This window comes from Meleagris gallopavo, chromosome 8 (genome assembly GCF_000146605.3).
Source record: "Meleagris gallopavo isolate NT-WF06-2002-E0010 breed Aviagen turkey brand Nicholas breeding stock chromosome 8, Turkey_5.1, whole genome shotgun sequence".
Classification (NCBI taxonomy): domain Eukaryota; kingdom Metazoa; phylum Chordata; class Aves; order Galliformes; family Phasianidae; genus Meleagris; species Meleagris gallopavo.
This window is the reverse complement of record NC_015018.2, coordinates 14,358,820-14,384,604: the sequence shown is the minus strand read 5'-3', so window position 1 is coordinate 14,384,604 and position 25,785 is coordinate 14,358,820. Positions and strand designations below refer to the sequence as shown.

Sequence of the window (25,785 nt, the reverse complement as noted above, 5' to 3'; positions counted from 1 at the left end):
TTTTTTTTTTTTTTTTAAAGATGTCAAAAAATTGCATGAGAGTACCTGCATACTGCGTGGTTATCTGTTGGGATGTTTTGCTGTTTTTCAACATGTAGGCCTTGCTGACTGAAGTAACAATTTCTAGTGCACTCTCTTATGTTAGCTGTACATTCTTCTGACGTCCAAACAAGTCAACTCTGATACTGTCAAATATTTCCTAGTAAGCATAGATACCGCGTGTGTCCAGATGAATCTCTCCTGATATTTTTTCAGACATTCAGCAAGAATGCATTTTGTTCTCCAGCTCTGCCTTTGTAGAGGGTTCATTGGTTCATTTGTTAGTTTTGGTGACTGCATATGTTTTTGTTACCATAATTCAAGACAAAACTCTGCCACCTTGAATTCCTCTTCAATACTGAAATCAATTGCATGTACCCCCTCTTTTTCTTAAAGCATGTGTTTGTGTGTGTTCCTGCTGGGAAAAGCAATGCTGCTTTTCTTCCCTGAGTCCAAATGTATTAGCTGGATGTGTACCTAATACTATCAACGGTCTTGAGAGCTTAGGATCCTGAACAGAGTTTGTAAGCTTGTTCAGAGAAAATAATACTTTCAGATTCATTTTACCATAGAAAATAAGAAAGCTTCTCAAATAAAGCATTTGTATCTAATTTCACACCTGAAGAAATGTTTAGAAACCAACATACTGGAATGTGGTTTTGTCAGTGTGATTTCTAATCTGGTGTCATCTTATGTGTGGAGGCTGAAATAATAGGTGGTATCTTGAGCTACCTGTGTGCTTGCTCTGACTTCGTATGTTTCATTGTCTTTACTTGATTTGGTCTTCCTTAAAGCTACTAAGTGCTGATTTCTTGTTTTCTCTGTAATCTCTTAAAGGCAACAAGGATTTAAGACTCTTAATCAATAGAGTTGAAGGAACATAAAACCTAAAAACTATATTTTTAGAACAGCTTCCTGGTTATAATTCTTCCTTCCATTGTGTTTAGCAGTTGGTGTAATACTTGCCTGCATTGTCTTAATGTCATATGACTTCATTTTGTCTGAAAGAGCTTTGAATTTTGAGCATTCTGCCTTCATTTGGGTTCAGGTGAGAAGCTTTTAGCTCTGAAAAAGTTAGTACAGCTGTGGATAATAGGGTGTGTTTCCTTGCCACTTTTCACTCAAAGACAGCAAAAAGATGGAAACCAGCAAGCAGTTAGTGTAATGATTGCAGGAAATACAACTTTGCCTTGCATATGGATATTATTTTCCCCTTTTATATCCTTGAGAGAGAGGTTAGTGAAGTGTGAAAATATTTTCCTCTTCCCCATCCTCCTCCTTTACAGTGCTTAACCTTCATTATGCTGTTTAGACAACATATCTAATTTTCAAGGTGCTGAGTAGCTAACCAGTAAAAATAAATATTTTGAAGGGTATGTTTGATTGATACTTCCTTCTTATAATTAAATATTAACATTGAATTTCTCGACTTTGGTACTGACCTCAAGCATCTGTTCACCTTATTGGGATATTTTGAAAGGATAGTGGCAGGTGCAGGCAATTGCCCACTTCAGCAGTGCTTTGACATACTTGATCTGTTTCTCCTTCCCTCAGGAAAAGCTTTGCCAGCAGAAGTACAATGTCTCCTGCATAATGATCATGCCCCAGTACCAAAGGCAAGGATTTGGAAGGTTTCTCATTGATTTCAGTAAGTGAAGTGTTTTATTTACATTTGTGATCCAGGGGGCTGTTGATTGTTATAAGAAACTGTAATATGTAAAACTTTATTTAACATGCTTTGTTGTTTTTATCAATAGATAATGTGATTTGTGTTTATATTTGCATAGGATAGGAAAGCTCCCTGAAGTGAAAAACTTAGTGCTGCTCTGTTATTGTACTCCGGGAGATTGAGAATGGATCTCTCAGCAGCAATATTAGCTCACAAAGCTATTACCCTGAATGAATTGTCTAAATTACTTTCCATTTTGCCTTGCTCATTAGTAGAAGAAGAGGTAATTATTTGTGATTAAAGCTTAAGAAGATGTTAGTCCAAGGCATTTTCTACATTTTAATATTTCTGACTTTTATGTTCTTTAGCTAAGAGAACTGTTTCAGCTGAAGAATTGCTGCATAGAAGGAATGTGTTTTGGGTTTTGTCTTAAAATACAGTATTTCTTAGTGGGAATAGATACAAAGAAGTTTAGGTGTTCATAGGTGAAAGTTTGAGGAACTGTAGTTGAAGTATAGATTTGTTATCCCTCTAATCTTAAAGTAGCAATGAAACTCTAAACAAAATTGTCTAAGGAATCTTCTCAGCTAAATGTCCCCTATGCTACTGATTACAACTTTCTATTGTAATTTAAAGGGAGGATGATGTATTCTGTATATAGTGAAAGAAGTAGTGAATCTGGTTTTTACCATTATTTAGGATTTTTTTGTGGCACCATAGGGTTATGTGACAACAGAAAAATTTAAGAAAATAAGATTCCTGCCCAAAAGGTGTGTGCTAGAACAATAAAATGCAAATTAAAATACATTGTGGTATAACAGCAGGACAGAGGATAATTTCTAACTGTAGTTTTCAAGTTCTGGGTCTTAACTATGCTACCCAGCTTGACTATGCTAGTGTTAATGAAGATACTTAGTATGTTTCTTAATTCCATGGCTTTTTAAACAGTCTTCACCATACTCTTGTGAGTTAGATAAGGCTGGTCTTGGACCGCTTAATCCACCATTGAAATGCAGCCGTCACTGGTGTGGAACACAGCAGCTGTTCTATCGTGTGCATTCTGCACTGTTTTAGGAGAGGGTGAGAAATACCATGTATTCCAGAGCTTCAGAGTGTGAGTTTAAGCTTGTTACTTAGAAATTGACCCTTACCCGAGGATTAGCATGTCTTGCAAAATGAGATAGGGATACTAAGGAAACTGGTAAGTACTTCTAGGCTTTTTGATGTTTTTCTACTGTGGTGCTCTTCCAAAAATAAAAATTTTTAAAAAACCCCAAAACACCACTTTAAGCAAACATTTCTCTGATTGAATGCTGACACAGCATTAGAGTTTCATGTCTACAAAGCTAATGGTACAGCTATGAAACCTGTGGGTTCCACAGGTCTGTATTTGAATATGTTGTGTCCTTCTGGATCTTTGCTTTTTATGTTATTGTGCCGTGTGCTGCTTCATCTGTAAAAATCGGTAGTGTGTTGCCCCTACCCTTCTGTAAAACCTGAAGACACATCTGATTATTTGAATCATTAGTGTTCCTGTGGTAATTTTCAATGTCACATAATGGTACTGTCAGCTTGAACCTTCCTAGTGCTATCTTTATGCCTTTCCTCTTTGCAGACATGATCGTATCACAGGTACAAGCTACAGCTGAATACCTGTTGGGCACAGTTCAGAGAACAGTATTAGCTTCTGCTGTGGCTAAGAGACTAAACATATGTGAGCAAGCAGTCAGTTCTTCAGCACTTCTGCACAGTGCCTTTCATTCCTTTTCTAGACAAGGGGCTCCCTTAAAAAACTAGAAAACAGACTGTCCCAATTTCCTACAGAATGAACTGAAAGATGACTGAGGAAGTTTGTCTTTCTAGAGAGAATGGGGTCTGAAATAAATGGGATATACATGAGAGAACTGCTTGTGGCTGTTTCTTCCTAGGTGTAAAGAAGATGCAAATCTTGTTTTCTTCAGTTGCATTTATATCCTTTTGCAGGTTGGAGGCTAAATGTCATTAGATAGGGAAGCCATTGCTTCATCCAGATTAGTCAGCCCAAAATATATCTTCACCAAAATAAAAATCACCTCAAATCAATTATTTTTTTCCCCAGAGATTTTATTTGTGATTCCCTCTCTTCTGTTGTAGCTGATGTTGACTGCTGTCTTTTGTACTTGGCCCTTTCTGCCCAATTCTAGTCTACTGCAAATAATCACTCTAACAAGGCTGAGAATTTGGGATATTGCTGAAGCCCAGTTGTCATTTGGAATTTGCACAAATCATGTTTAAAATAGTTTAACAATTGCCAGTAAACTTACTGAGACTGTCATATTTTCATAAATTTACCAGAAGACAAATTTTATACTCTGAATGTTAAATCTCTGTTTATCATGCATGTAACACATCTAACTACTCTAATTTTGAGTTCTGTGAAGCAGTCACTGAAACTTGTTGACTTTTTTAATAACAGTGACTAAAACTGTTCATGGACTGCAGTAAAAAAAAAAAAGAAGACGACCTAACTGTTGAACGAGTAATGTTCAGAAAATGGCATTTACAAACCACGAAGGGAAAGATCTCAAATCCTTTGTACAGGCAGTTGACTGCTCGCATTACTTTGTATTTGTCTAGACACTTGACAGTTGGAAAGGCTGGGAAGAGCACAGCCTTAAACCACTACATAGCTTCTGCTTTGTCAGCAATCTGCTGAAAATGTAGTTTGTAGTACAAAATTACCTTCTTTTTTGGTAAGTGAAATGGATTTGTTCAGTTTGTGATGTTTTCTTTTGTCTTGAACTAATCTCATCTTTACAGATGAGTCAGTGTGGTTCTCCTGCTACTTGAGAGGGAAAATCAGTTATTCTGTTTTGCAAAAAGAAGCAGATATTTGTTGTCTGCCACTCAGTTTTTCAACTTCATGATTTTTTTTTTGCTTAACTGCGTTTTAACTAATCTGTATTTCAAATTGAAACTGATAATGCTATTGTTTTTGTACTCTGTATACACGAACGTAAAACTTTTTTAAGGTCTGTCTATCACATCTTGCAGGGGAAAAGAACAATTTAAAAATAGTACACTATGAAAAGGAAATATGCTGTAAAATATCTGAGTTGTCTACCCTGATTGCCTTCAGCAAACTCAATGTATAGCTTTCCATCTATATTTTAGTATATATATATATTTTTAATACAATATATGCATTTATATATGTTCTGTTTTAAAAGCATGACAAGACTTTTCTGCTTGAAGGGAAGTTGTTTTGACTATGATAAAAACTTTCTGTCTGGGTTTTTAGAAACTGGGGAGTAACAAACAAAACCAGAAAAAAGCAACTGAATTCTTCAAATAGTTGAACTACTGATTTGTAGTAATGCAGATTTGATACTCTCTTTACTGTAAGATAAAACTAGTTTGACCTGTTTCATTTTTTCTAGAAGCATGTCTCATTTGAAGACAAAGTTGTTTTCATGAAGTCATGATTTTATTTACACTGTGTATGCTTTATTAAGTTCTCTTCTAACAGCCTGATTTTTGAAATGAGGAACCTTAATTTCATGTTATATTTAATACCTTCCTTTTTTTACAGGACAGTAATTGTTGCCAAGCTTATTTTGTTTCCATTTATTCTTTTTTGTTTTCTGTAAGGCTGACTGAATTGTAATTGCAATGTTCCACCAAAATTATGTATGGACTTCCACATGAATCTTTTATACATACTATAAATTAAGCTAGAACTTGCCTAGAACTTAAGTTGATCCAGAAGTAAACCAAACAGCAGGCTTTTATTGTATAGGAACCCCATCTGGATTTTGTTTTTTTTCCACTTTGTGTATGACACCACAAAGCTATTGTTCCTGTCATGGGAATTATGTATATATATGTGAGTCTTTGTCTTGCAGCAGTTCAGCCTGTGTTACTGTTCAAGTTTTGACAGTGCAGGCACTGAAGCTCCTATCTTGTGGCTGTACCTCTCCATTCACATTTTTTTTTATTTCATCAGCTTCTCCTTTCAAGATGGGTTTTCTTTACTTAATTGTCTCGAGATCTCTACAGTCTAAAATCCTTCATATGCTTGTTGCTTCTATACATTTAGCTTCAATACAAAAAAAATTAATATTTCTTTATTTTCCGTATCTAATCCAAAGTGTTCTGTATTGCTAGCATGGAATATTACAGTATTTCATAGTTGTTTAATGGACTTTTTATTCTGTAAGTTTAATGCACTCCTTGAATGGATGCTTCTTAACAAAAGTCATCTCGTGATAGTTCCTTAATTTTGTTTGCTAGATTACAAATTCTGTGCTAGAGGTCCCAGAGCATTTATTATAGGAGCAGTTGGAGGAGAAAAACAAATGCATCCATCAATACTAGGTTAAACCTTTGCTAGCTAGCACATTGCCAGTTTGTTTGCATCTCAGTAATGATTGGGTTCAATGCCGAGGAGCAAAGTCCATGATAGTCTTTTGTTATTTATTTTGAGGGTGTTTCTGGTCCAACTGATTTGTACCAGTTTCTTCTTCCCCATCAGAATTCCTTCTCTTTTCATTTTGTTTATCTGTTCCTTGTGATTATTTTTGTGTGACAGAAGAAACTTGTTTAAGTGCTTCTGGGATTCTGTCTGAATTCTTTGTTTTGTGTGTGTTTTCTGTTTTGTTTTTCTGTATATTTGGGAATATAGGTGCTGACTCTTCAACTTTTTGTGCCACTTACTGCCTACAACTGTAATACCTTTAAATAAAGCTGCTTTTTTCAGTAGTTCAAGCTAACTACTGCTTCTGTTCTGGAGATATGGCTAGTGATGAAAGAGAAGAAAAATGAACAGCAACAAAAACCACTCCATATATTTTATATGACTTGAGGAGTTCTCTTCTTGTACAAGAAAAGTGTTAATGTCTTTGTTTGCTCATTTCCCTTATCTGATATCTCTTTCTTGGTCAAGTAATTTTGTTCTTGCTTCTTTCAAATAGTTGAGTAAATCTGAAGTCCTCATTTGCAGAAGCAACAGAGTACCAACAGCAGCACTTGTGCAACAGTTAATGCATGTCACTAAGCAAGGCACATTTCCAAAGTAAGAGAGGAACAAAAATTTGGTGCAACAAATAAAGAGAAAATAATCTCTTAATGTAAAGAAAGTAATTATGTCTATTTGCTTAAATGCTTTTCATGAGCAAACATCAGAACAATTCATAAAAGAGGTTGGTACCGTAACTCTTGTTTATACATTGTTGATTGTGAGGGAGAGGTCTGCTCTTTGGCTCAAAGCCACTTAGATTTCTGTCAACATTCATTAGGCTATACTGCTTCTCACTAGGAGGTAGCTAAGCAAAAGGCTGTGTATGAGATTTGTTGTAGTGGTGTAGTGGGTTCATTTGTCACTGACAGCTTTGAAGAACTTGGCTGTAGATCTGGAAACTACAGCCTGTTTCTTTGATCTCTGTTCTGGTCCTATCTTCTCTACTGTGAATTCCTACAATCATTTGTGAACATACAATGGTTTGGGGGCTTTTTTATGCACATACTGAACCAAAAAAATATTCTGGGCTAAAATAGAGTGAAAAGGATGGACAGATGTCCTTGAAGATTCTTGTTAAACCCAAATGGTTTACTGATCCTATATGCTTTCATTGAAAATTAGGGAATGAATTAGAAAATAAATAGGCTAGTGAATAGGACAAAAAAAAGTCCCTTCCAAATTGGTTTTCATTTTTCAGTAGGAAACTGGAATGAGACAAAATAGAGAAATTACCATGGTATGGAAATGGTGTTGTTTCTTCTTTTGAGTATGCTTAAAAACACAATAAGCTATGAAGGACTATTAACAGGTGTTCTAAATGGCTAGAAGAGAGTAGAAGTCATAAGAAGAGGTGTCGTTTCTTTCTGCATTATGATCTGTTCACATATGTGTGCTGTATATCCCTAGCTAGTGGTGTTTGTTTTAATGAGCTGTGTAGGCTTATCTTATAGTAGCAGGTTGAGGGGGTAACTGATAAAAAAAACTCAGTATCCAGTTGGTAACGAGGCCTTGAATTAACTCAGCTTGTGCTGTTTATACTTAATTATAAATTAACTTCTGGAAAGTAAAGCAGAAAAGAAGTTGAGATGTATTCTGTAATGGAACGTGGCTGTTACTGGAGTTAAGATATCCATGTGTATGATATTTAAGTTCCAGTATGCTGATGGACCTGTTGGAACCACTTCTAAGGCCTGTGTGCTGCTTAGAGCTAGTTTCTATTCTTTTCATACGTGTGAATATAGAATCGATAATCTAAACCCCTTGATGTGGTCATAGGAAGTAGTGCACTGGCCAAAAGTAATACTTGGAGGGGAAAAAAAACAAACCTAGTTTTTTTTTATTATTTCTAATTACTTTAACGAAATATGAAGTAGAAATAACATGTGAAAAATGAGGATGGATAAACTTCTTTCATAGACAGATGTCAGTATTCCTTTCCAAAATTTGATGTTAAGGTATTTTACAGTTCTCTGCAACAAATGTTGAAATACAGCAGAAATGCAATCTATAAATACATCTATCTTGGGGGAAAAAAATAACTATATACAGTTATGCTTTGCTATGCTCTGTGATTAGAACATAGATGGGGAATGAAGTGAAATCATATATCTCATAACCAGGAGCATTTTGATGTTCCCTTTCACACAGTACAATCCTGAACTGTTTCAGTACTGTTGAGGATATGGCAAACAGCAACACAGAGTGCGAAGGAGAGGTTGAGGGTAGAGAGAAGCAGGGTTGTTTTTTTTTTCTTATGGACTTATCTGCTAAAATGGATACTTAAACTGCACTTAAGAAATCAACACTGCTAATGTAAAGGTTTGAATAAAACAGGCGAGTCTGCTGTTTCCTGTGATGAGCAATATCGAATCTTTTTTTTTTTAATTACCAACTTGCTTGTGTATTGCAATACCAACCATTGTGTCAACTTTACGGTTGTTTTTGTTGATTTTTGTTTACAGATATGAAAGGCAGAACTATCTGCCTTTTCCCTTCTTTTCCTTTAAAAGGGAGCTGAAGGTCTGTGGGAGCTGTGAATTTGTGAGGGAGCTTGAATGCTGCTGCTTATTTTATGTTCTTTTCTTGACAATTGATTATGTTGCTGACCTCAAGGCATGAGTTTGGCCTCTCCTAAATAACTAATAAGGAACATTCTGTCAAGCTGAGATTTAGATGAGGAGGGAATAAAGATGGATTTTGAATCAAGCTTTGTTGACCTAAGATTATTCCAAGAAAATCATCCTCTTGGGATTTCTTGGCATCACTTTTATATAGCTTCAAGACACTATGCATTTATCAGAGCTGCAGAAGAAATCGGGCATGTCACTTCACATAAAAAAGCTGAGACTGTTCTAACTGAAGAGCATCTTTATTTCAGCTGGAATTTAAAACACCTAAAAGGCAAACTGAAACATAGTAGCAATAAAAACAAATTTTTGTTGGACAAAGTTGTGCTTATAGGGCATGAGTAAACAGGAGAAGCTGCCTGCTTGAGATTGGTGATTGAAAACAGGTTTTAATTAAGTATTGAATCTTCAATGGTCAAAAATTTCTGCTTTTGACTGCACAGAGATGTTCTACTGCAGAAAGTCAATGGACAAAGCAGGTATTTGTTTGAGACGTGGAGCTTGTTGCTCTATATATTGAGGCACCTCTAGCATCACAGCAAGATGTCTCAGCTCAATGAGATAACCTTGTGGCTTTCTTAACAGATGTCTTCCGTTGCTCATGCCATTACTTATCAGGCAGTTCTACTTGCTTGTAAGAAAATGACTTTTTGCTTACTGCTGTTTTGAGTAACAGTAGATGTTTAGAAGATTGCCATGTCTTGAACTTAGCTTTTTGATGTGCACTGTTATAGATGGATTTTTTCATTTTGTTGATAATACATGCTTTTTTTATCACACAATTTCTGTATCTACTGACTGAAGTATCATTGTTTGTTTCTGTAACAACCTCCTTTATCTGCTGGATCTTTTTTCAAAATCTTACTTGATTAATTTCTTGCTCGACAATGTGCTTTAGTATAACGAACAGCAATGATGATTTTGCAGCCAGTGTAAGAAAAATGCGGTTATCTTTTACTTTAAAGAGTGTTGGTGTCATGACTGCTTAGCTTAGAGAATACAGCAAATGTAGTGATGTTTCTTTATCAAGGTGTGTCTTTTAGCTTTTCAGTGCTGACTCCCCATTTTATTTTTTTGCTTATGCTCTTCAGTATTACAAAGCTCTCTCTTGCAGGTAGGAGTAAAAGATTGATAGGAAGAGACTATGGGCTCAGGATCTTGGTTATTTGCTCTGAAACTGCTAAAACTCTCTCTGGTACAGTTCCCAGATATCAGTCACTCTCCAAGTGGCAGCAATTTTCCTGAGCCTGGAAAAAGTCTAGAAGAGTAACATTAACAGCTAGATAAGATATTTGTTCTCTTCTGGTGAGTTGGATATGAAAGGTATGGTTGCTGTCTGACTTTTTGGCCTCAGGGTCTTGGAAAGGTTCTGGGTATGTACCGTTTATTTGTTAGGTTAGGCGTAGTCAGTCCTACAGTCAGTCTTCTTGTCTTGTCCGTTGGTATCTTATTCTGAGTATGTAGATCCTATATAATGGCAATCATACAGGTTTTTCAAATGAGCAAGCTTGCTTTATTTCTTTAATTGTATTTATGAAGGTAATGGCAATTTTTAAAAGATATTTGTTTTACAGTTGCAGAAACTACTTACTGTTTGGTATCACTTACTAGTTAATTTTAATATGTAAATTTAAATGATTTAGTGAGTTAATAAAATATTGTATTTAAAATTGAGAACACTCTGGCCATGTTAATTATCTTATAAACTGCTTCAGTCACTGGCAAATTTATTCATCAAATTTATGGTCAAGACTGATGCCCCCTACGCATGCAAGCCTATCCTTTAAGGGTACTTCAGTTTCTTTTCTCTTGTTCCTGCTTTCACTCCACTTGTAAGTAGTCTACTTCGTAAACAGAACCTTCACTCAAGGGGTTTACTGGCATCTGGCTCAGATAAAATAAGTGTTAGCCAATTAGTTTGCTCAAAGGATGCCTTTTGTTGGTCTGACTGTAATGCAGTCATCTTTACCTTTCCTTCACTTCACAAAGGGAATTTGTTTAGCCCTAACCTCTTCTGTGAAGCTTTCTATAAAAGAACTAAAGGTTTTGGGCCCCCTGTGTAGAGTTTACTTGGGGATATGGAAAGGAATGAGAGCTGGCATTATTTCCTGTAACAATAATGAGAGAATCTTTGGCTTATTCTGTTTATGAAGAAGGCTTTTCTTCAGTCATACAAAGAAGAAAAAGAGAATATAGCAAGTTGTTCAATGATCTGAGCATCTCAAGTTACAACTAGTCTTTTTTTTCTTGTAATGTTTGTGTGGATCTTGGAGTTGGGGTCCTTTGAAGCTGCCTTAAAAGCACTTTCAAAGAGAGTACTGACACCTACTTAAGGTCCTCTATCCTTGACCTTCCACTGACATAGATAAGAACTGTCCAGAAGCACACAGAAATACATGGAGGAGCTATGGAGAAAATGGTAACATGAGTTATAGTTTTAGTGATCTTAGGTCTTAATAAGCTCACACTTTCACCTTACCCATTTCTGTCTTCTACTTTTGGTCACTCCTCTGTACAAGGACTGCTGAGCTGACCTAACTGTATTGAACTGTCCTGTCTGTTACGATTTTTCCAAGTATCCTTTTGAACCTATCCTCAGCTTCGTATAAATTTAAAACCAATTGTTTGGTTTCTGTAAGACAAAAGGAAGTCTCTTAGGATAACTTCAAATACTGTTTTGAAGAATATCGTCATTATAGATACTGGTATATCCACAACTTCTCTAGGCAGCCTGTTCCAGCATCTCACCAATCTCTCAGTAAAAAGCATCTCCCTGACATCAAATCTAAGTCTCCCTTCTTTTAGTTTAAAACCATTCCCCCTTGTTCTATCACAATCTACTTGTGTAAAAAGTTGGTACAAATAAATGAACTTGAAGTGCACCTAAAGCTGCATGCTTCAGTGCTGTAGGACTGAAAGGGAGATGATGTGACCCCAAGTTTTGAGTTAGGGAGATATAAGCCAGTATTGTGCAAATTAGTAGAAAGTACAGTAAAGAACAGTACTAGTAAACACATAGGTAAATGCAGTGCATGGAGAACAGGAATGGACTCTGCTGTTTGCAAAAGCATTTGTACTTAACAAATCTTAGCAAGCGCTGAGGAGGTGTCAAGAAGCAAGGAGTTGAAACAGATCTGATGAGTTCTTTTCATTCAGTGAAATCCAAGCTAATTGTTTATGAACTTCACAGGATGGTTGGTCTGTCCTATGGTTGTTTTTTTTTTTTTTTTCTGTTGGCTACTGTCAGAGCAGGGTACTGGCAGTTGAACCTTTAATCTCACACTGTTTTACTTGTTTCAAGAAACCAAACAGTATAATGAAGGAAGCGGTAGATAACTAAGGTGTTTGGAGGTGTGCACAGTTGTATTAATGTTACTGTTTTTGCATAAGCATTCTGTGAACTTTGCTGTAGCTATTTATTTCAGAGGAGTTACACACTAAAAATGCAGTAGATTGAAAGTACAAGATAACTACTCAGGTTAATTTCTTCTTTTATATGTTTTAACGTCTATCTCCTACATTTGTGATAAAGGCTTAAAATATATGTGTCCTGCATATATCCCTTTCTCAGTTTGATTTTTTTTTTTAATTGTTCAAAATCTTGAGAAAGATAAAATCTTAGTGACTCAGGAGAGGTTTGCATGACAGAAATTAAAAGGCCCTAATAGCATGTGGCATGTTGCTTCACTCTGAAAGCTGGAGATAGACAGGAAATAAAAATCTTTAATGGTCTTTTGTCTTTTTAAATTTGCAGTAGCATCACTTCTATGCTCAGATGATGAGATAGCCAGCTCTTTGTTCTCCCAGGTTAGGTCTTAAATTTTTTAAGTTCTTATCTTTTTGTAGCATACAGTTACACTCTTGGGGATGAGGAAGAGCTGTATTTTGTCCTCTGAATTTTGCCATTGTTCATAGTCTCAAATTAGGGGTCATAGTTTGAGAGTTCCTTCAGATTTTTACTTCGAGGCTTTCCATTATTAAGGTTAGGTAGACTATGACACTGGGGTATATGTTTAACAGGGGCATATTGTGCTCATTTTTGATGCTTCAGGATAGATACATGAGCTATCAAGATCATTGTTTTTTTAAATTTATCTGCAACTTAGATCAATTATTTGGCATCTCTTTGTTAAGTTTAATTTAATAGATATCATTCAAATCATAGAATCTTAAAAAAGAAACTTATTCAGTGCTTCTTAAGTGCAACTAAGACTGTTAGCTCACATCTGTGGTCCTAATTCTATAGAATGTGAGCATTCTGATTAAGCATGAATTATATTGTAGAAAGGTAGGAGAAAAATATTAACAAATTATTACTGTTCTCTTGAAGTTTTAGTATTTCAAAATGTTGAAATGACCACTAAGACCTAACCTCAGGGTCCTCAACCATTGGAAGAAACTGATGTGCAAGAATATACTAGTAAGGTACTAAAACTATTTGCAATTGCCTAATTAATATTACCAAACTCTTCATAGTAGTTTCTTATGAAGTTTTCTAAGATGTTTACCAAGGAGTTGTAATTGCAACGGTTTCATTTATGAGCAAAATGGAAGCTGAAGAAGTTTACAGACACTTGCTGTATCAGAGTTTTTTTAATATTAAGTTAATAGTTTAAATTGTACAGTTACTTGAGGCCAATTGTAAGTTCTCTTTATGGAATTATCTTAAAATTCAGATTTGCTTTTTTTTTCCCTGTATTGAAATTCCTGTCACTACTTGTACGTCTGCAGATTTTTCTATAGCAATTGACATCTTAGTATAGAATCAAGTGACTTTATGTGTTGTAAACAAGCTGATGCAAAATTTATACAAGTAGAGCTTTGTCTGAAATTATGCAAAATGGACAATACATAGTCTAAGTCTTCATTTGTGCATTTGGAAATAAAATAATTCTTCCTCTTTATACTAGTCAAGATGCAATCTGCTCTTTTGAACATGTAAGTTTCTACCAACAAGTTACATGTGGTACTAAGATGCATCATCTGACTACAGAGTTTTAATGTGCGACAACTTCAGATGTTCAAAAAGACCTTCCTTTTCTTAAGCTAGAAATACTGCCTTTCTATGGTAGCACTGATTATGTAAGATAGAATAAATTTACTTACTGAGTTTCCAGTGCTACCTTGTAAATATAGGCAGACTTCATGTAGCTATCTATGTGCCATATTAGAAGTAGGTGGATGTGGGAAACTCAGGCATCGTGTATCATGCTAGTGAATATGAAGATGATACTGCTTAGTTCATTGTGTGTGTTGTTGCTGATCACTTGGAAAGTAGTAGTATGTTTGCTTTTCTGTTTAAACATTTTAATTGACACTGCAGATTATACCTTGATGACCAGTGTGTATGTGTTTTCCAAATTCTCGTGTGTTGTCTCCCCCAGAAAGTGAAGACCATTATTTAAGGCTGAGTGAAAATACATGTCTGTATGCGTGCATTTTATACTTAATCTATATGTGTGTGCACAGTCTGACTACAGTAGAATATGTAGCAAAATGTGGAAACAGCCACTGCTTCACCCAGCGAGATGCTTAAATCTTTAGCGAAGTTGGCTATGAGAAACTTCGTGAGGAAGAAGTGTTGAGGATTTGCTGAGCAATTGTGGCATGGATGTACTAGATATGTCTTAAAGCAGTCTCTTAAAAATTAAAGGAGGGCTCCAAATTTTAAGTGAAGTATTTCAGAAGAATATCGACAGGCAAAAACCATGTATGCTGGTGGTTTCCAGGTGACTTGGAATACTGCAGTTCTGTAAGTGTGATGGTCCTGGTTTATGATGGAATCAGCATTTTTTAAACCTCATGTTTCAAGGCACCTGTTTTTGGTAGCAATTGTAAAGGCACAGCACTGAATCTTATTGTGGAGGGATGAATTACACTGGAAGGACACATCTTATTTTTATTTTTTTCCTTAATTAGTTTTAAAGGACTTACTACATATATAGTATATAAAATAGCATTGTGTGTTATGTGTTTTATCATAGCTAATCAGATCTGGAATTATGTAAATGTTCTTGAATGTGAACTGAGGGAGATTTTTGTTTGTTTCTTTCTAAGTAATTCTGGTAATTCAGCTTGTAAATTATATATCACCTCGAATATAAGAACTAAGTGCTTGATCAAAAACTTGTCACTTGAGGCTTCATGAAGGAAACAAATGTGGTGTGATGCATGACAGTTCCTCTTGAGATTCTTCTGAAAATTCTTGGCTTCAGTTGTGTAAAAGTTTCTCAAAAGGTCAGATAGCTGTAGTTCTAAATGAGAACATGTATGATGAGACCTGCAGAAACTTGTTAGCTTGTTGATTTGTTCGATTCTCATGATGTATTATCTGAATCTCTTAGAAGAAATTAATCTTTTCAATGTAGCTGTAGTAATGGAAAAAAAATGTCTTCTGTGGATAGGATTTCCTTAATTACAAGAGCTACTAATGAAGTAATCAGTTATGCTGAGCTCTCTATTAATACTGTTTTTTAAACTGCAATTTAAATGTTCAGTTTTGCTCTCTCACTAAGGTGTTTTATTTCTCTTCATTCTAGGCTATTTACTTTCTAGAAGAGAGGGTCAAGCAGGATCTCCTGAAAAGCCATTATCTGATCTTGGTCGTCTCTCTTATTTGGCTTACTGGAAAAGTGTAATATTAGAATATCTTAACTGCCACCATGAAAAGCAAATCAGCATCAAAGGAATGAGTCGAGCAACTGGAATGTGTCCACATGATATTGCCACAACTCTGCAGCAGCATAGCATGATAGATAAAAGAGAAGATAGGTCAGTAAATATATAAATTTTAAAAATGATGAGAGAAAACATTCACTTTATCTGCATACAAAACACTTGTTACAACAAATGACTGTTAAATTCTGACTTTAAAATATCTAACTTAGTGAGGAAGTCAGTCAGGCTGGACTTTTTTTTAATGAGGTCCTTCATAAAGACTTCTTTTCCCTAACCAAATGGTGGTTCTCAGATCTTCTTACATGTTTGTGGTTGTTAGAAAGGTGTGGCCAGCTTGAAACATATTCAGTGAAGAATTTAGTTTCACTCAGTATCATCATCTGTAAGTACAATTCCTGACTCTTGCTTTGCAATTATTTTGCTTTGAACACCACCAACGGGGAAAGATTTCAGTTTGTGGGTGGCAGCATCTCTTTTCAAACCGCCCCTTTTTCAGTCATTTCTGAATTTTTCATAAGCTATGGGATTGGGTCAACTGTGAAATCTGGCCCAAGGTACTGGAAATGATTTTTCTTTCTTTTCTTAAGTTTCTATTTAGGTGAGTTCCTATTTTGTGAACATCTTTCTTACCGATCTTGATTACTATTTAAAATACCATGTGATTTTTTCTTTTTTGTTCTTAACTTTCATTATGTAACTTGTCATTACATTAAAACCTTAATTTTTTGGCGACCTGATGGGACAAGTGCATTTTGAGAGATAATGTGTTAATTACTCATGTGAAGCTTGCACCCTGTTGTAAATTACTGTGGGTTCTGAATACTGACACCCAGTCAGAAAATAATGCTTCTTCATCTGTAGAATTCAAAACTTTTTATAAATGAGGTTGGACAATTTTCTTTCAGAGGTAGTAAAGCTTAGACAGGGATGTAAACTGACCTACCTAAAGTTGCCCAGAAAGTCAGTGTCTGAGCTAGGAAGAGAAATACATCTTTCAGATTCCTGTGCACAGACTTGCCTTGTATCAAATATGACTCCTTATGAATTTCCTACATTTAATTATTTTTTCTTATGTGTGGTGAAGTAGAGGTTTGCCATATTTTGTCAGGTTTCACCTGAATTTTTTTTTAAAGCATTGTTTCAGTGAAAAGTAATAATGTCACTTAACCTGCTTGAAATCCCTACATAAAAAAAGAAAACAAGAATAAACAAAGTTTTTTAGTGGAGTATTAGCTAACATTCTAGCTAGCATGCTATTATGCCCATTTGATATGCTACTTCATTTTGTAATAATTAGGAAATCTTTTTCTACTGCATCAGCAAAGAAATGAGGTACATTTCTGTTTTGTTAGAAGACGTGTTTACAAATTGATTGCTTTCTTGTCCACTTAGTTGCCATATTCAGTTGCAGTATTAACATGTTCCTCACTCCTTATTTCATGATCCTCAGTGTTTTCTGATTTTATTTGTATGTCATATAAATAGTGGAAGCTGCTCTGCCAGATTTGACTGAAGGGTCACTAAACCTATTACATGGATTTAGAGTGATTGATTATTACAACTTAACTTTCCTCTCTGCTCTAATAATGTTTAGCATTGAGCATTCCCTTCATGAACTGTGAATTCCTCACTTTCTCAAAACAGTCAGCAGTCCGTGTCATCTATGTATGTCAGCTGAGGTCTTGTTCTTTATCCATCTATTTTCACAGGTTATTGTGTAAAAGTGTAGGAAGAGTATTTTAGATAATAACTTTTTAAAATAAAATACTATTTATTCAATTGTAGATTTGTAATTATTAGAAGGGAAAAGCTGATTTCAAGTCATATGGAGAAACTGAAAGCAAACCCACGTATTAATGAAGTAGATCCTGAAAGCTTGAGATGGACTCCTCTATTAGTTTCTAATGCTGCAGTTTCTGAAGAAGAGAGAGAAGCAGAAAAGGAGGTAATAGCAGCAACTTTTCTTCTGAGTTTTCCTTTGATTTTGTCAACCCCTAAAATTCAGCAATAGGCTGCCTTAGATAAATTATATTTGTAATTTTCATCTTTATTTAATGATGGAGGACACTGGTATTATTGTAATGTGCATTTTTTGGAAGCTGCCCAGTAAGATGTAGTAAATTTTGTGGGATGTGTATGAAAACTTTAAACCTGAAGCAGTTGTTATGAAGTTGTATTTATCACTCCTGAGGTAGTCGAGGAGCATGTAATCAGATCAAATTTGGTGCAGAGCTCAGGGGCTGCAGTGTCAATCGATTCTTTGTTATGAACTTGCTCAAAGTGATCCATGTCAGTGGGCATGTAATGTAGTGCTAAAGGACTTAAATCAATTCGCTGCATCATTAATAGTGCTAAATATCCCATGAAATGCAATCTTCTTTGGTTTGTTATCCTAAATGTTGTAAAGGAGCTAGTAGATGATTCAGCTGAAATGTTGTTGCTAGGTTAGCCAGCAGTGCTAATCAGGGTTGACTTATGGTAACTCTTTAGCACAATGTAAAGGATATGGCTAAGTAAATGCTGTTTTAGTGACCCATTATTTTAACCCTCAACCCTTCAGGCTGAGCGTCTAATGGAGCAAGCTAGCTGCTGGGAAAAGGAAGAGCAAGAAATATTCTCCACAAGATCTAACAGTAGGCAATCACCTGCAAAAGTACAATCTAAAAATAAATATTTGCGATCTCCAGAAAATGTGGCAGTGGTGGGGGAACGAGGGCAATCCACAGAGCTATCTAAGGAGAGCAGTGAGGAGGATGGTGGGGATGAGAGTCAGCAGAGTTCGCCTCCCCGGCTGACAAAGCCACAGTCGCTGGCCATGAAAAGAAAGGTGCGTTACTTCAGTGATCTGATTACAGTCATTCTGTTCTGATTTCAGTCGAGTCATTGTGATCACAATAACAACGTATTTTGTTCTCAGGTATTTATTAGATTGTTCTTTTCTGTATTATTAGCGCTCTCAGTGCCTCTTCTATTTATTTTTTCCCTCTACCAGTCTACTCTTTATCTTTTGGGGTTTTTTTCTGTCTAAAAAATCTTTCTCATGTAGAGACGCACACACACACACACAAAACAAACAAAAAAACAACAAACCAGAACCACAGTTTCATGTTGATTTTTAAACTAGTGACTGCCCTCTGCTGTTTGGGATCGGTATTGGTTTGATGTTGTAACGTTTTTTTTCTTATTAAGATGGACTCCAGCTTGTAGCGTTTGCATTTTTATAATTCGTTAATATTGGAAGTCTGTAAAGGGAGTGCTTTATTTTTCAAATAAGAGTGCAGTTAAAGCCTTATTCTTCTCTTTTCCAGGCAATTTAACTTTGACTTGTTTAAATTACTGAATTATGTACCCCAAAATTTTAAAGCGTTTGCCTTGGAACATGTATTTAAGTGTCTCTGAGAACTAGGGAATTTTAGAAAAACTTCAAAGAAACTGTGAATCTCTGAGGAAAATAAAAGCACAACAATAGAAATAAAAACTGTTAGACAGTTTTTTTTTATACAGCAGTTGACTGTGTGATTCTTTAATGTACTGCTAAGATCAATAGAAAGTTTCAGGTGCGTTTTATTTTGCTTTTAATTTTTTTTTTTAATCTAAGTATTTATTTCTAAAATAGAAGAAGCTAGAAATGTAGAAGGAAAAATTGTCTGACCTTTGTAAGTGTTGTTTGGGAATTCTAAATTTACAGAGGAAAAACTTGTAAATATATTTTACACAGTACTGCTGTGAATGTTATTCGACAAAAATAGAAGGTAGAAATTACTACTATATAAAGAAACTTCTAGTCTTCATTTTTCACTTTCAGAAAGGTTTGTGTCCGTGTACACACATATACCTATTTTAACTGTTTATCCTTCAGACTTTTACTGGTAGATTGTCTATTTGTCTATATTTGAAGTTGATGCAATATAAGCTATCTCTTTTTGAGTGAGTAAATTGATTGATGTGAACTCACTTATTTGTGCATTGAGTCAACAAAACACAGGAATGTAGGAAGAGTTATACTTGTGGAATTGTTTTTCAGAGACCTTTCCTACTGAAAAAGAAAAGAGGTCGTAAACGCAGAAGGATTAATAGCAGTGTTACAACAGAGACTATTTCTGAAACTACGGAGGTGTTGAATGAGCCATTTGATAACTCAGATGAAGAACGTCCCATGCCACAGCTGGAGCCTACCTGTGAGATGGATGGGGAAGATGATGACTTGAAGCCTGTGATTAGAAAAGCTTTTGAGTATCAGTCAGGGCAGCAGAAACAGGAGAAGGAGGAAGAGCAGAAAAAAGAGGAGAAAGACATTCATTGCTACAGGAGTGATGACCATTGTACAGGTAAGCAGAAAATGTTCTTATCTTAATAAATTGAATTTATCCTGTGAATTTCAAAGGAAACTTTTTATGTCATAAATAGGAAAGTTTTACCATTTTACCATTTTCTTAGAATTTTACATTCTTCGTTATGCTTTCATCTCAGAGGTGCTACTGCAAGCCAGTCATCTCACATAATTTATTAGAATTCAGTGATGGCTTCAGGTTTTTTTGTTTTGCTTTGCTTCTATTGTGTTAACATTTTTTTTTATTCCTGACTCATTGTAATATAATTTCTTTTTTGTTCAGGAAAAAAAAAAGTTTTCCCATCTAAAATACTGCAGGCCATGCCACGTTGCCAAAAATAACTTATGTTTCTGCAACAGGGCACTTCATACTCCACAGAGCAAGTGTATCCATTAGAATATTGTTTAATATTGTTCTTGTATCTTGGTTATATGGATATAAGGAAAAAGTAAGATTTGAATTATACATACCTTTCTATTCAGGATTGTTGATAATTCAATGTGTGCAATTTCTGGGGAACAGTACCTGTTTTTCCCCACAGAAGAGAGAAAATTTTAACTATGTTCCTTCAAAGCTGTTTATCTAATTTGATTTCAAGGAGCAGAAAAGTTAATGGATGACTGATGAAGCTGATGATGATCTACTCTAGATATTAATTCCCCGACCTCCTGGTTTTCAAACTATTTTTTTAAGTTCTAATTCCAGAATACATTACTGGATCTTCAGGTTTACAAATTTTCTCCAAGAAACCAGTTGGTAGTACTTTAGTACTTAGTAATTGCTTGGGAGGCTTAATCTTTGTGATCCTTAGTTGAGAGACCATCCATTGATTTGTCTTAAAACAGCTTTTGTTCAACTAGAAAAGCCATGCTTAGGAGTGTTGATACTGTTACCAACCAGTTCACAGGTACATTAGAATATGACTGCTTTTTTTGTTCTTCTTGATAGAAAATGAATTAAACTGGTAGAAGCAAATTCAGTGTTTTAGCTACAGCCCAGTGGTCAGGTTTGTACTCCATTAACAAGACAAGACTGATACTGTGTATTAGTCCACGGACCATGTCATTCTATTAATTGACTGCAAGAGTGTTAAAACACTACAGTGAAAGGCAGAAATTGGCAAAGGAATATCACTGAAGCCTTTACACTCCCAAATGAGAATTCTAGTATCTGGGGAGAGAGAAGAATTAATGTGTTTGGGAAGGTTTATTTTTTATAGTCAGTGGATTAATTTAGTGTTCTGATGTGATCTGTGTTGCTTAATTTCAATTATCTTTTGTTTTTTGTTGTGTGCTATGATTTGTACCACCCGTTTGTAACTCTTGTTCTAGAGTTTCTTGGTGCATTTTGAATTTATAAATTACTTTGGATTTATGTTTGAAAGTATTGATTTAGTGCTTCGTGCAAGCTAAGACTTTTGTTTTGTCTCTATTTATTGCCTCCCAAAGATAATACAGAGGATGTAGCTGTATTGGAAGAAGGCACTAAAGACAATCTTGAACCTTTAAAGAGTAAGCAGGGTTGGCCCAAAGGAGTCAAGCGCGGTCCATCTAAATGGCGGCAAAACAAAGAAAGAAAACCTGGCTTTAAGCTTAATTTATACACTCCACCTGAGACTCCTATGGAGCCTGACTATCAGATGCTGGTGGAGGAGCAAAAGGAAGTTGCTGAAGATAAGCCCTGTCCAGTTCCTGCTGTTACAGAGGAAGAGATTAAAGAGCCTGTTGAAGTATTACCACCGCTGGATGATGAGGTAAAAGAGAGAGAACCTGAACCTCTGCATCCACCTGGTGAACCCTATGAAAAACAAGAAAATGATGCAGTGAAAGCTGGGGAAGAAGGAAGGAATGTAGAAGACAGTGAAATCAATTCAAAAGATCCAGAAAAAGACAAACCAGAAGAGGATTTTCTGCAAAAAGAAGAGTCCATGCACTTGGATGATCATGATGAGGAAGAGGAAGATGATGAAGAACCTTCTCACAATGAAGATCATGATGCAGATGATGAAGATGATAGCCACATGGGTTCAGCAGAAGTGGAGAAAGAAGATTTGCCTGCCGAAGCTTTCAAAGAAATGCTGGAAACACAGCAGTCTTTTTTAGACGTAAATGTTCAGAGTGGTAATTCGAATCAGGAGGACTTGATGGACTGTGGTGTGGACCTTGCAGCTGATGAGTGTGAAAGTGACCAGAAAGAAGTAGCTACAGATTCAGACCCAGTGCCGGAATCTGATGATGATCATAATGAAAACAACCAGGACCAAAAAGCTGGTGAAGAATTACATTCCGATTTCAAGGGAGAGAGTAATGAGACTATGGAGATTGATTCTGAGACAGTTCAAGCAGTACAGTCTCTAACTCAAGAAGCAAGTGAACAGGAAGATACCTTTCAGGATTGTGCAGAGACTCAGGAGGCCTGTAGAAGTTTGCAAAACTATGCCCGCACAGACCAAAGCCCCCAAATGACCACGTTGGATGATTGTCAGCAGTCTGACCACAGCAGCCCAGTTTCCTCTGTGCACTCTCATCCTAGCCAGTCAGTTCGTTCTGTTAATAGTCCAAACGTTGCTCCGTTAGAGAACAACTATGCTCAGATCAGCCCAGATCAAAGTGCCATTTCTGTGCCATCTCTACAGAATATGGAGACTAGCCCAATGATGGATGTTCCCTCAGTTTCTGATCATTCACAACAAGTTGTGGATAGTGGCTTTAGTGATTTAGGAAGCATTGAAAGCACAACAGAAAACTATGAAAACCCAAGCAGTTATGACTCTACAATGGGTAGTAGTATCTGCGGAAACAACTCTTCACAAAATAGTTGCTCGTACAGTAGCCTTACATCTAGCAACCTAACACAGAGTAGCTGTGCAGTGACACAGCAGATGTCTAATATTAACGGAAGCTGTAGTATGATGCAGCAAACAAACATCAGTTCTCCTCCCACTTGTAACGTGAAATCTCCCCAAGGTTGTGTTGTTGAAAGGCCTCCAAGCAGCAACCAGCAGTTATCTCAGTGCAGCATGGCCGCTAATTTTACACCACCTATGCAGTTAACTGAAATCCCTGAAGCTGGCAATGCCAACATTGGCTTATATGAAAGAATGGGTCAGAGCGAATTCGGACCAGGACACTACTCGCAGCCATCGGCCACCTTCAGCCTTGCCAAACTGCAGCAGTTAACTAACACGCTTATGGATCATTCTTTGCCTTACAGCCATTCAGCTGCTGTAACTTCCTATGCAAACAGTGCCTCTCTGTCCACCCCCTAAGTAATACAGGGCTTGTTCAGCTTTCTCAGTCTCCACATGCTGTTCCTGGAGGACCACAAGCACAGGCTACCATGACTCCTCCCCCCAACCTTACTCCTCCTCCCATGAATTTGCCACCTCCCCTTTTGCAGCGTAACATGACTTCATCGAATATTGGAATATCCCACACCCAAAGACTGCAGACTCAGATGGCCAGCAAAGGTCATGTTTCTGTAAGAACCAAATCTACACCTCTGCCACCTGCTGCAGCGGCCCATCAACCCCAGATTTACGGCCGTGCTTCACAAACTGTGGCCATGCAAGGGCCCACACGGACCTTAACAATGCAGCGTGGTATGAACATGAGTGTAAATTTGATGCCAGCCCCAGCTTATAATGTCAATTCAGTGAACATGAATATGAATACCCTTAATGCTATGAATGGTTATAGTATGTCCCAGCCAATGATGAATAGTGGATATCACAGTAATCATGGGTATATGAATCAAACTCCCCAGTACCCTATGCAGATGCAGATGGGGATGATGGGAACTCAGCCATATGCACAGCAGCCAATGCAGACAGCACCCCACAGTAACATGATGTACAGTCCTCCGGGGCATCATGGCTACATGAACACAGGCATGTCTAAACAGTCTCTTAATGGCTCCTACATGAGAAGGTAGGCCCTTTGGAGTAACAAACTACCAAACTGGCATATTGGATTGATCTGCACAAATATCTTTTGGAGAGTACGATTTCAAAACCAGCAATTGGTGTGAACGCAAAAACATTTGTTGGCACCATTTAAAAGCTGTATGCAGCAGAAAGCCTTATACAAGTTTTTCTTTTTTCTTTTTTCTTCTTTTTGTTTGTTTTGCTTTATCATTTTGGGATTTCTTTTTCTTTTCTTTGGGGGGGACTAGGTGATTTTCCATTTTTCTGTTTATTTCACTGAGCTTGAAGTTCTCTGGAAAGGAAGAACTCTTTCTATGAACTGCAATTACACAGCAGCTGATGGTTCAGAGCCATTTTATGTGCCTGCTCCCATTAAAAAATGCGGATAAATAGACTCCAAAACTATCAGACAGTACTGAATCTTGAGCTTTTCTTTCTCCTTTCCCCACGTGTAAATGCCTTTTAGCAGTTCTTTTATTGTATTATTTTGTTTCTGAAGGTGACACTTCCGCATGCCGCTAATGTCTTTGTTAGTGACAGTGCATTTTGTAGTACTGTACAAGTGTTGTGCTTAACAGTAAGCCATTTCTTAATTTTTTTGCCTTGATTAGGTTACCCTAGTTTGAGGGTAAAAAAAAAACAAAACACAGAACTATATTTTTGTTAATTATAAAACTTGTAAAAAAAATAATAATAAAAAAAAAAGCTGCAAAAGCTATTCACATTTTGGTTAGTTCAAAAGGTTTTATTGCTGTATGTTTAGTGTAAAGTTGAGACTCTTTTCCATTTTAGTGACCAGTTTCTTTGGGGCTGGGGTAGGGAAAAAGGCAGCTTTCTGTTTTATAAATACTGTTTTGGATTTTTGTTGATTGAAACATCTCAGTGTTTATTTGTCAAGTTTTGAAACACTTTCATATATGTCCAAATACTTGGCAGGATTTAAAAAAAAAAAAATAGTGAATTTGGTGTAAAGTTGCTATTTTATGGAAATGCCTCTAACTTTACATTTTCATTCCATCTGTAGATTTTTCTATCTTTATAAAATATTGGAGTTATTTTTTAAGGGAAAAAATAGAGCAGTAGCGTGTGAATAGCTCAAACTAAGCTTACAGATCGCATGTAAAAAGGCAAAAGTTATTTGTGTCTGTTTATATTGCTTCCTTTTTTGTAGCCTTTGTACCTGTACAGAGTGACTGTAAGGGCCGAACAGAAGAGGCTTGATACATGTAAAAATAGGACCCAGTGACACTCTTGTATTTATCTGTTATCTTTTTAGTCAGTCACTTAAAACAGCAAAAGAAAACAAACAAACAAACAAAAAAAAAGAAAAAAAAACCTGCAAAGAAACACTCAAGAAACAAACTGCAAAAAAACACCCCCAGCTGTACATTTTAACATAAAATAAATTATGATGAGCCATTTTTAGCCTCTTGTGTCTTGTCATAGTTTGATGTTGCATGGGAATTACTTCCTGAAACAGTGTTTGTTACAGTGCTTTCACATGCTTGATCTAAAGCCCATTAAAGTTGATGGGGTTTGGATTAGGCTGTTAGAGCCTAAGTGTAGGTTACTCATCATAATTGCATACACCTTGTGAAAATAAAGAGTATCTAAGATTATTTTTTTAATAATCTTATTAAAATATTGAATAAATATGTATTTAATACATTACAAGGTTGTCAATATTTAATGTATGAAAGTTTTTTTTTTCCCTATAGACAGTGTTAATATATATTTGTAAAAGGGTATATGGCAACACGATGCTTGGGATGTGTCTTAATAATAGAACTAATCTCTTCCTTTCCACATTGCTGGATTATAAGAAAATACAAACCTTGTGTAGAACCTCTGTGTTCTGCGTATATGCATGTATACCTGCACATACAAACATACACAATTATGAACACTTCTCATCTAGCAATAGAAGGTGCATATAAAATCAAGAACAACATCTATCCAAGGAGCTCCTGAATGCAATAAGTTTTTAAATCAAGTGTGTGTGAATGTATCAAAAAAAA

General features: G+C 36.1%; 1 protein-coding gene across 1 annotated transcript in view; it reads left to right on the top strand.

Moving 5' to 3' along the window:
- The window catches only part of KAT6B (lysine acetyltransferase 6B), a 92,037-nt gene extending 66,945 nt beyond the window's left edge, over positions 1 to 25,092 (top strand). Inside the window, 7 exon segments of the mRNA XM_010714372.3 lie at positions 1,594 to 1,687; positions 15,373 to 15,604; positions 17,297 to 17,456; positions 18,072 to 18,338; positions 19,536 to 19,839; positions 21,291 to 23,104; positions 23,107 to 25,092. Of these exon segments, the coding sequence (XP_010712674.2) occupies positions 1,594 to 1,687; positions 15,373 to 15,604; positions 17,297 to 17,456; positions 18,072 to 18,338; positions 19,536 to 19,839; positions 21,291 to 23,104; positions 23,107 to 23,775 (3,540 nt within the window). The 3' untranslated portion in view covers positions 23,776 to 25,092.
- Positions 25,093 to 25,785: the final 693 nt, after the last annotated feature.